This window comes from Prionailurus viverrinus, chromosome X (assembly GCF_022837055.1).
Source record: "Prionailurus viverrinus isolate Anna chromosome X, UM_Priviv_1.0, whole genome shotgun sequence".
Lineage (NCBI taxonomy): Eukaryota > Metazoa > Chordata > Mammalia > Carnivora > Felidae > Prionailurus > Prionailurus viverrinus.
In genome coordinates, this window is record NC_062579.1 from 74,925,776 (window position 1) to 74,937,098 (window position 11,323).

Consider the following 11,323-nt stretch of genomic DNA (forward strand, 5'->3'; position numbering starts at 1 on the left):
TTGCTCTATTGTTTCAACAGTGCCCTGGGGCATAAATTTCTCTACAAACTAATCCAATCAAACTGTGGCTCCTTCCATGGATAATTTCTCAGGTCAGTATTTGATACTTGTTCTGACTCCAGAGGCTCCTCGAGCTGTCTTATTTTTCAGCTCTATACTGCAAACCAGCCAGGCCACAGTCTAGGCTCTATGTTCATTAGATCCATGAATATTCTTCCAATTTATTTTCACCACAACAATCACCCTTCTTAAGAGTGCCCTTAGGCTTAAAATTCTTCATCCTTCCTTGTAGATGAAGTCAGTTCCTTTGGGAAGAGATAAAGATCTATTTTATGGCTTGCTTATTCCACTGATAAAATCTCTGAGAAAGGGCTCTGGAACTGGGGATGGGGCAATGGATAGCTGCTTTCTGAATATAACTCATGTTGTATGATCTGAGCCCTCAGTGAAAGGGGACAGCAGCCTGAGGTCCTCTCAGCTTACCTTTCCTGCAATAGTACCACTGCCTCATAAACTGAGGCAAGGGACATTGGGGCCACAAATATTCTAGGCATGCTATGCCCAAGGTACATTCTCTGTTCCACAAGTGGGAGTTGGGTAGAAGAAGGAAGCCCCACTTCTCAGCTGAATTCATACAGGACTTAGTCTCAACAACAGACAATTGGGATAAGGGTAAGAAATGCTAAAGTCCTGCTCTACTTGTGAAGAAGGCCCTCTGATGGGATCTGGGGGAGAGGGAGCCCTGTGTTTTTGGCTCTAGCAGTGTGGAAGGATGTATCCACCTCATTGAGCTTGGAAAGTGGGGAATGAAGGAACTGTCTTGGTTCAAATATTACAGGCTCTCACCATACTAAATTTTTGTAGATTTTCTTGAATAGATGTTTCTTTGTGTGCTGTTTGTCCTTAGCATTGCAGGATTTTTTTACCTCAATACCTGGGGTCTGTCGTCTCACTGTTTTGAAGAATGAAGAGGCAGACATAAAATGAGCAGCAGGCAAAAGTTTATTAGAGTATAAGATTAGAAAGTATGAAAGCTCTCTTTACAGAGTGGGGGCATTCAAAAGTGAGCACCCTGCAACTATAGGTAAGGGTCTTTGTTGTATAAGGTTTTGGTCAGGTCCCACCCCTACCTGTCCCCTTTGTTCCTTCTCAGGTTCTACCCTTATTGGCTTGATAACTGTAGGTGCAGGGCTGTCCATTCTTGATTGGCTCAATTCTATTGTGTGAGGAGTCAGACTACAGTCATAATGTCCCTCGAATAACATAAGTTTTATGGTTTGCCTATTTTAGTTAGGTATTTTGACTGTTAAATTCTTGAGGGGAGTAGGTGGTATCTGTTACATTCTTAAGTGGATCCTTGCACTTGAGGGAGTTTGCTGTGGTCAGAAGCTCCCAGTATTTTTCCAAAATATGTGTTTTTCCCCACCCAGGGACCTCAGGTCTTATCCTTTCCCTCTTTGCCTATTTTATCATATATATCCCTATCATATTTAAGACCATTTTCAAAATACTTTAATGGGTGTTGGTTTTTTAAATATAATTTTCATCACTTTCACTGGGTATCAGTCAGTGGGGGTCCTCAGGCTGTCATGATATAAGTGAACCTTCCATTATTTCTTCATAGTGTTTCTCCCCCATTCTCTTTCGCCTCTTCTTCTGGGACTTTGGTTACATATAGGATAGATTTTTTTCCCCACTATGTCCCATTAGTCTCTTATAGCCTTTTCTACATTATTTATCTTGTTGCCTATCTGTTCCTTAGTGTGACAGAGGTTAGCACCAGTTCAGAGTCTTTAGCCAATAACTCCAAGAAGGTCTTGATATTTCCTTTTCCCTAGTACACAGTTACCCTAAAAAAAAAATATCTGCAGGTCCCATTGGGAAAGGTTTGATGGAAGATTTATAGTATACACCAGTGGCTTCAAGGTCCTAACTTAAATGTACCCTCTCTTCCATTTAGTTGGGTAAGAAGTTGAGAAACGTCACTACAGCAACTCAAATTAGACTTTCCAGCAGACCTAGAATTTTTTTCTGCCTGAATATGTTGAGCAACATCTTACAGACTGCCCAATTATTTCACTTTTTGGAATGCTCTGGTTAGCCCTCACCACAGATCCCTGTGGGTCAAACATCCTCTAATTAGCATTTCATTCTTGTGGCTTACTGTGGTTATTGTACTCACCTTGTCTTATATGATTAAGCACTGTCACCTGACCTCCACCACTCTAGGATCCCTTCAATTCACATTAAGATCAAGTAGCCAATTCCACTGCAGCATTCTCCACCATTGTCTCCAGCCTACAGAGCACAGACACACAGAAATTTTCAAAAATGCTTGCTGACCCTCTGACCACTGCATTTCTTAATGTTTCAGACCATGTCTACACAAAGTCTCTATCTGATACATCAAGGTTCTATTCCTTCTCTACATGTGCCCTTACCCTATTGTAAAAGCCATAGCAAGTAGAATATTTAATTGGCAGTGGAACTCTGCAACACTGAGTACCTGGGCTTGGTCCTCAGCTTTATCTATCATAACATGAGGGACTCCTCCAAACATGTCATGCAGGCTTTCTAGTGATCTAGATGTGTTTTCTATTGTATTTTCATAGCTTTCAATTTCTTCTTTTTCCTATGCATACTCTTTAGGACCATCAGGTGAATGTAGGCGACTTCACAACCTTTTGGATAATTATTTTCAACACAGTGTTTAAATGACACATCTACTTGATTTCCCCAAACTTTGGATTTCTGTACTTTATTCCATGCCATGAGTGGTGTTAATTTGATTAAGTGTGATACTACTACATGCCATTACCAGTGAACCTCTCCTAACACCTGCTCCCCACTCTCCTGACCCCCATTGTAAGAAGGTTATTTTTCACTCCTCAAATGAGACACCCAATTCCTGGAGTAACTTTTGGTATCTACTGTATCTGAGAAGAGCATGACAGAAACAGGGGGCACGTTCACATTAGAAAATGTGAAAGGTGGAGTGCCTGGGTGACTCAGTAGGTTGAATGACTGACTTCAGCTTAGGTCATGATCTTGCTGTTCCTGAGTTTGCGCCCTGTGAGAGGCTTTGTGCTGACATCTCAGAGCCTGGAGCCTGCTTCTGATTCTGTGTCTTTCTCTCTGCCTCTCCCCCGCTCACACTCTGTCTCTCAAAATAAATAAACATTTAAAAAAAGAAAGAAAATGTGAAAGGAGATTTAAAAAAAATACAATATATAATGGTGTGAGAAGAGTATTTGAGAACCACAGGGACAGTACAATACTTCATGGCTAGTAAAGGTAAGATTATCAGCCCTAGGCCTGGGGGACAAAAGAAGAGAGGATTTGCTAAACTCTGGAGACATAGAGCCTATGTTGAGAGGGCCACCTTGTAGGAACCTTTCGAGAGGAGACTCAGCATCTGATGACAGTGCAGGAAACAAACTAGGAGGAAAATTTCCTGACCACATTATCCACCACTGGTTCCCAAAGGACAAAGGAGTCCTTTGATGTAGTTCATACAGGCCAGACCTCGGACATAAAACAGGGAGGAGAGTGAATCCAGATAAGAAGGTAGATAGATATCCAGCAACTGGGGTGAGGGCATGTTAATAGTAGTCACTGGGAATTGTGTGTGCAGTGAGAAGGGGTACCCCATCAGCTTTATTTACATGGCAATGAAGAGAGTAAAAGGCATATAACAATATTAGAGGTTAACCTGACTGGGATTTGTCTGAGCTATTCTACTGAAATAAGAAATGCACCTGTGTGGTACTGTCCCATAGTAAAGGCATTAAATATACTAAGAATATTGTTTTATAACCATAGGTCTGAGGAGTTTTGGATGCTTTGTACTAGTTTGTTGTTTATTGGTAACAAGGTTATTTGCACCTGATCTTGGTGAATGTTCCCACCAAGAACTCTACTGTTGAAGCTAGCTACATATCAAGAATATGCCTACATAACCATCAGTGTAGGAGAATCCTGGGCTGAGACTGCATTTGTGCTCTCCGGTTCTGAGGTATTCTGTGTACACATCAGTGTTGCCTGGTCCAAAAGAAGAAGTGCATATTGCCAGGGATCTTATAGACAGAGGGGGAAATTGGAGCTTGCACCTGGCCACTCCAGACGCCTCGTTATGAGACAGTTTTTAGCTGTGACACAGATCCTTAATGCTGTTGCTATACTGAATCTTTTTTTCTGCACTAAACTATGGATTTGCAAGCATTAACATTTGGAGTCCCATGAGTCTTCTTTAGCAATGGAACTAAATAGCTGCTATAGTTATCATAGCATCTGAAGAAGGAATTACACCATACTATGAGATGACTTCTATCTGCCTTTGTTTATATATGTGATTTGCTCTAAAGACACTTTCAGATTCTGTTCAATAGATATGTATTAATCCTTGCCTTTATGTGTTCTTACTCCCAAACTTTGTTTTATACCTTAGAAAGACCTTGATTTCCCATCCCTCTCCAAAAATAGATTACAACTTTTTTTCTTCTACTTACCTATTGGTGACTCACACTTAATATGACTGAATAATAATGAATATATAAGTCAGTGGACATTTGCCTTTGGTATGAATCAGAATTACACAGGAAACAGACCTGAGGTCGGGGTCAGGAGTTCACATTTTCAACAGTCCCCTGATGATTCTGACATGTAGAAGACTAGCACACTTTAAAAACATGCAAGCATTGGGGCGCCTGGGTGGCTCAGTCGGTTGAGCGTCCAGCTTCGGCTCGGGTCATGATCTCACAGTTTGTCAGTTCGAGCCCCACTTCGGGCTCTGTGCTGACAGCTCAGAGCCTGGAGCCTGTTTCGGATTCTGTGTCTCCCTCTCTCTCTGCTCCTCCCCCACTCGTGCTCTGTCTCTCTCTCTCTCTCAAAAATAAATAAAACATTTTTTTTAAAAAACATGCAAGGATTAATAAAATGAGATAGGGTTAAGTTTGTGGTACATAACCTTCTACATGGTGTTCCATTTGGAACTGCAAGGAAACCCTGCTAGTGAAGTCCACAGTAATTTATCTAGACAAGAAATGATCTGGGGTGAGAACTCCTATTATTATTTACAACTTTATTAGGAACCTATGACTTGTCAGACACTGTGAGAGGTATTAGAGGTACCAGGATGGAAAGGAAAGATTGTGCTTTGAGAAGCAGAGTCCAATGCATTGTTTCTTAGTTTTTTTTAAAGCTTCAGTCCACAATCACAAATATATATATATATATATATATACATATGTATATATATATATATATACATATGTATATATACACACACACACACACACACACACATATATATATATATACATAAACATATATATGGGTATATATACACACATGCACACATAATGGAAACACAAATTTCACAAAACAATTTTCAACCTACCTACCTGTGATATATTCTGATTCTTTCCTATTTGGCTGTAATCAATTCTATTCTACCCTACTTCCTTAAAAAATTGCAGGTCTTGACTCATTACATTTGTTTCAGGCTCTATTAATTCAGGGAGTGTGGGACTAAGCTTAACACACCACAGTTTAACACAGTAACACAGTTTAACACATATCATCTGTGATGTATATCTTCTGTAGCACATATATTTATTCTTCTAGGCATATATTTCATGTGAAGGTGGGAGTGGGGAGGCTAAGTAGTCTCCTTGTAGACCAGTGCTTCTCAAACTTTAATGCATACAGAAATCAATTGCAGATCTTGTTAAATTAGGATTCTGATTCAGTACATCTAAGATGGAGACTTGAGATTCTGCACTTCTATCTCTCAGATGATGCTGATGCAGCTGGTCCATTGACCACTTTAGAGTAGCAATGCTCTAAAAACCTTAAGTGTGGGTAGGTGTGCTAACCTTGTAAAGCAGGACCTGGCAGGAGTTTCCTAGGAGACAATTACCTCTAAGGAAAGAGGAATCAAGCAGACAAGGCACTGAAAGATGAGAAAACCAGTGTGTGGAACTCAGATTTTATTTCAACGTCCCATATTTGAATCTGGTAGAGAGATAGCTGTACACAAAAACATATTTACAACACAACAAACACAGAAAGGATTGGCTTGCTAAAAAAAATCTGAGATCCATTAAGTGTCAAAGTATCACTGGGATGTTACCCACTTGTGTAAGCATAATTCTAGCTTTATCCTCACTTCTATAGGTGATATGGTGTGAGGCAGGTTTTGGGCTTACTGGGGACTCCAGGGAAATCAACTGGACTTTGTCACCTTGAGGACATCAACCTGTCAGCAACAGTGAGAACCTTAAGAGTGTGCCCAACCCATGAGAAGAAGCACACTGTGCAGCAGACATAGCAGTACCCCGGGTAGGGTGGCACCCATCTTTTGGCTTCCTGGACTAATTCCTGGTTATTGGTGAGCTGTACCTCATCCCCCTTCTAAATGTCTGATGAGGGTCTTGGTCCTGCTAACATAGGGGAAAATGTAGAAACCAGACCAACATAGCTCACATACACACTGCTTCATCTGTTCTACTCAGGAATATTGTGAGGCTAGTATTATCCCCATTTCAGAAAGACAAGACTGTGTTTTACAACAATGGGTCTGTTATAACTGCCAGGTTAATTCTTCTAAATATGAGTCCTAGAGGGAATATGAATTTCACATATTAAGTTCTGACAAAAATTTTAAGTGTTTCCACTAGTCTTCATAAATTCACTGAACAGATCTTCATATTTCTTTTTCCATATTGTTTTCCTTTTTTATATTTTAGCATTTCCTTATGAGAAAAGCAATCTGTGTTCTTTAGGAAAAAAATAAACATACAGGTAGAAAGAAAACAAAGAAATCAAGTTCTCCACAGTATACTAATTCAGAGAACTACTGTTAACCTTTTGGTGAACAAATTTTCTATTTTTCCTGTGCACATATGTATTACATAAACTTATGTTTTTTTACAAAAGTGGACCAATTCTGTAGAGGATATTATAAGCTGCTTTATTTCCCCAAGGATTATAATGTCTTTGCAATGCACGGGTGAAAATCCCCTACTGATAGAGTGCTCTAGTTGGGTCAGAAGGCTGCTGATAACAAGAGCGACAGCTAAAGCAAATTATTAGCATAAGGTTGAAGCACAGGGCCTGGCAAATGCTTTCCAGAGGCACTACACAAAAGGAATGTCTTCAAAGCCCCTTTGTGGGGCCCTGCAACCACCCCTGAGTTCCCTTGGGCCCCTTGGGTGGAAGGGGTCCTGTAAACTTTTTTGCATCCACATAAACCCCCCCAACTTCTGCCTGGTTTTCTTCACCTCATCCTCCACCCTGGCCATCTCATCAAATTCTCTTATCATCTCCTCATTGCTCAAATGCATATCATGTATGGCCTCTTTATATTCCTTGAGGCACTGAGCCAACCCCTTTTTGGTTTTTCTTTTGGCCTTCTTGGGTACATCATCCCCAGCTGGGCGCTTTCCTGCAGTCTTTGGGTCATTGGTTGGTTTTTCTTCTTCTTTTGGCTTTTCCTGGCTCTCTGGCCTTCCCTCATTCTCTGATTTTTCCTCTTTTGGCTCTCCCTCACTCCCTGCTTCTCCTTCTTTTGGCTGTCCTTTGTTCCCTGGCTTCCCCTCACTCACAGGTTTTCCTTCTTCTTTTGGCTTTCCCTGGCTCTCTGGCTTTCTCTCACTGACTGATTTTCCCTCGCTCACTGGCTTTCCTTCTTTTGCTTTTGCCACACTCCCCGGCTTTTGGTTGTCCTTTAGAATTTCATTTTCTGTCTTTCCCTTGTGATTTGTTTTCCCCTCATTTTCTAACTTTTCCTTGTCTTCCAGCGTACAAGTTTCTTCTGGCTTTCCCACATCCTGTGGCTGTTCTTTGTATTCCATCTCTCCTTGCTTCTCAGGCATTCCTTCATTTCCATTGCAGAATTTTTCCATGTTGAGATTTCGCCTCCTTTTCCTGTCCTGGGGGTGGGAGGAAGAGGAGACAAGGGAGACTGAGGGCTTGGGAGTAGAATGCGGAATTCAGGTCTGGATCATATTCACACCTATGTACTCTTACCTGGGTTCCCCTAACCTGGCCTGGCACTCCAAGTGTGCCCTTTTGCTAAGCTCCTTCTCCCACCATTCCTCCCACATACAGGAACCAACCATTTCTCTCAGGCTCTGTCATTGTCTTTTTGACAGCTCAGCATGGTAAAATGTAAATGTGTTGGGAGGTGGGTGGTTAGACCCCAAATTCTGCTCATGCTGTACCCTCCACAATCCCCACCATTCTAGGTCCCTGTCCAGACACCCCCTTACTTCACTGACCTGCAGGAATTCAGGACAGGTTTCTCTTCCTTTTCTAGCCTTGTAGAGTGCTGAGAATAAACACACAGAACTGCAGACAGACAGGAGAAAGAGGCTGGGCATTTGGTGGATGCACAAAGACCTGGGTCCCTTTCCTGAATCCTAGCCCTCCAAGTGTCTTCTGCACATTATTTACCCTACCATTCCTCCCAACCGTTTCCCTGGCAGGACCTACCGCCTTCTGTACCATCCTTCAGCGTGGCTGGGTGTCTGCAATATATGTGGTGGGGGGGATGGGCAGTGGGGAACTCAAATTCTGCCCAAGTTCTGCTCTCTACACCCCACCATCCCTGTCCAGTGCCCCTCCTATTTTTCTAGTCTTGCAGAGTGCTGGGGACAGACACACAGACCTGCAGACAGACAGGAGACAGGGGCAGGGCGTCTCAGCAATTTGCTCTCAGCAAATTGATGTTTCTTTCCTGAATCTGGGCCCTCCTCATGCAACATTTCCCTCACTTACCTCCCCCGCATCCCAGCCGCCATTACTTTCCAGGCCTCAGGCTCCAGACCAGGATGCTGTCCAAACTGTTTGGATCTCTGTGACCCCCTCCCCTGCAGACAAGCCGCCCGCCCTCACCCTCTTTTTGCGGAGGTCAATATTTCCACTTAGGTGCAGAGTGTGAGAGGGGGTTATTTCTAGAATATGTCTGTCTACATTTCACTGTCGCACTGCGGGGGCGCCCCCCTCCCATTTCAGGTCCAAAAATGTATGGAGAGCGCAGAGGAGGGGCGTCGAGGAGGCGACAGAGCCTGCTGCAAGATGCTCCCTCCTCACCTGCCCACCTCCCCGCCGCGTCCCCCTCCTCCCCAACCTCCCGGACCCCTCCCCACCCCGCGCTGCTCCCAGATCCTACTCCCATCCACCTCCACCCCTGCCCGGGGCCACCGGCAGCACCCACCTTCACACCGACCTGAGGGACCTGCGGGGCCCGGGGCAGCCCTGTGCCTCCTCGGGCTCGCCAAAGCCCGCCGGCCCCTCGCCCGCCGCCCGGGCAGCTCAGGGAGCTGGTTCTGCGCGGGCGACGGGAGCGGACAGCGCAGGCACCGGACCGCAGGGTGGGTGAGCAGGCGGGCGCGGGGGCTGCTGCCCACGTCGGCGCCCGACCGGTCACGTGAGCGCCGCGTCACCCAAGCTCGGTTCCCCACCCCGCTCCGCCCCCTCATCCCCATCCCGTAGGGACCAGCCAGCCACAGACGGTGGGGAGCAGTGTGGCAAAAGGGGGTCGCCGAGAGGGCAGCCCAGAGGCTTCTTTACCGCAGGTGCTTTACCTGGCGCGCATCTCAGGTCCTCACACAGCATCCCTCTGAGAGGTACGTCATTGCCAGGTGTGACAGCTGATCGCAGGGAGAGTACCCGACTTTGCCGAGAGCACTCAGCAACGGAATCCCACAGGCTGCTTTCAAGACAGGCTCTGCCAGACTCCAGAGCTCTGGTGGTAGTGTCCGCCAAAGTAGAGCTGCCACCTTGAGTAGCTGTGTTCCTGGGCCTCCTCTCTCCTCAGTCCACACGTTCTCTCTCCCTGAGTTATTTCTGTTCATTTCCCTCTAAGCACAGATGATTCTCCAATCTCCATCACCAGGCTATCCTCTCCCCTGAGCTTTAGACCCTCTTTGCCAACTATTGGCTACCACTGCTTGAATGTCCCTGAGGAACCTCAAAATCCGTATACCCCAAACTGCTTTCACCAACTTCCTTCTCACCTTCTCCCTTCACTTCTCTTCACACTTGAAACTTGCACTCCAATATTTGACCTCTTCTTATTTAGAGAGAGTGTCAGACAGCTAAACAAGATAGCATTAAAATATATTTTAAATGGATCACAGATGAATAGATTTATCATCATCCTTGGTCTACAATACACTCTGTATCATTAACCCTTTGTCCCTCTTTTCTTTTTTCTTCCCTTCCCTTCCCTTTCCTCTTTCATACTGTGAAACCACCACCCACCTCAAAAACTAGAAAATTGCCAATATAAAGTTGCTACAGCGTAATGCCACATATTTGGTTTTGACAATGTGACTATACTGTGCCTTGGTTTGGATCATGTGTATCCTGTTGTAGTTAACTGAACTTTTTGGATGCATAGATAGTGTGTCCTCTAATGAGAAATTTTTATCTTTTATTTGTTCAAAAATTCTTTCTTCTCATTTCTGTATCTCTTCTCCTTGGAGTCCTGTCATGCACATGTTAAACATGCTTCATGTGTCTCCTGGTTCTCTTGGGCTTTTTAAAATTTTCTTCAGTTTTTTTTTTTTAACTTTTTGCTCCTCAGACTGGATAATCTCAATTGATCTATCTTCAGGCTAACTGGTTCTTTTTCATGCCTGCTCAAATATACTGTTAAACCCCTTTAGTGAGCTTTTCATTTCAGATATTGTGCTTTTCAGCTCCAGAGTTTCTGTTTGGTTCCTTTTTATAAATTTCTATCTTTCTACTGATAGTTTATATTTGCTAAAGTGTTGCCTCTTCATTTCCTTAGTCCTTTGTCCATCTTTTCTTTTAGCTGTTTGAGCATATTTAAGACAGTTGATCTAATTTTTTTGTCTAGTTAGTCCAATACATAACCTTTCTTATAGTCAGCCTAATAATGTTTCTTTCTTGTAAATAGATCATATTTTCTTCATTTTCTTGTTTCTTCATATGCCTCACAATTTGTGTTGGAATCTGGACACTTTGTATATTAGAAAATATCAACTCTGTAAATTAGATCCTCCCACTTTCCAAGGTTTGTTGTTGCTCTTTGTTGTGGGTTGTTTCTTTGTTTAGTGACTTTTAAAAATAGTTTTGTAAATTCTGTATTATTTGTCATGTGTGACCACTGAAGCCTGTGCCTTATTAGCTCAGTAATCAACTGGTATTTGGTCATGGTTACTTTAAATGTCTAGAACCATGAGAATAAAAATACTTCCCCAGTCTTTGCAGATGAACTCCGACATTGAAGTAGTTTTAGTGCTTTACTTTCTGCTTGGGCAGATCCTGAAGAACAGCCCACGGTTAATGC

The 11,323-nt window shown here is 43.3% G+C and overlaps 1 protein-coding gene across 2 annotated transcripts; it reads right to left on the reverse strand.

Moving 5' to 3' along the window:
* Window positions 1–6,067: 6,067 nt before the first annotated feature.
* On the reverse strand, window positions 6,068–9,393 carry TCEAL2 (transcription elongation factor A like 2). 2 transcript variants are annotated; one of them, XM_047844930.1, is made up of 3 exons: window positions 9,221–9,393; window positions 8,283–8,352; window positions 6,068–7,934 (listed from the first exon to the last, which is right to left on the reverse strand). In XM_047844930.1, exon 3 carries the CDS (start codon window positions 7,905–7,907, stop codon window positions 7,140–7,142), a length of 768 nt encoding a protein of 255 aa, XP_047700886.1. In that variant the 5' UTR covers window positions 7,908–7,934; window positions 8,283–8,352; window positions 9,221–9,393; the 3' UTR covers window positions 6,068–7,139. The 2 variants fall into 2 exon arrangements, with proteins under 2 accessions (XP_047700886.1, XP_047700887.1); XM_047844931.1 differs by lacking the exon at window positions 8,283–8,352.
* Window positions 9,394–11,323: the final 1,930 nt, after the last annotated feature.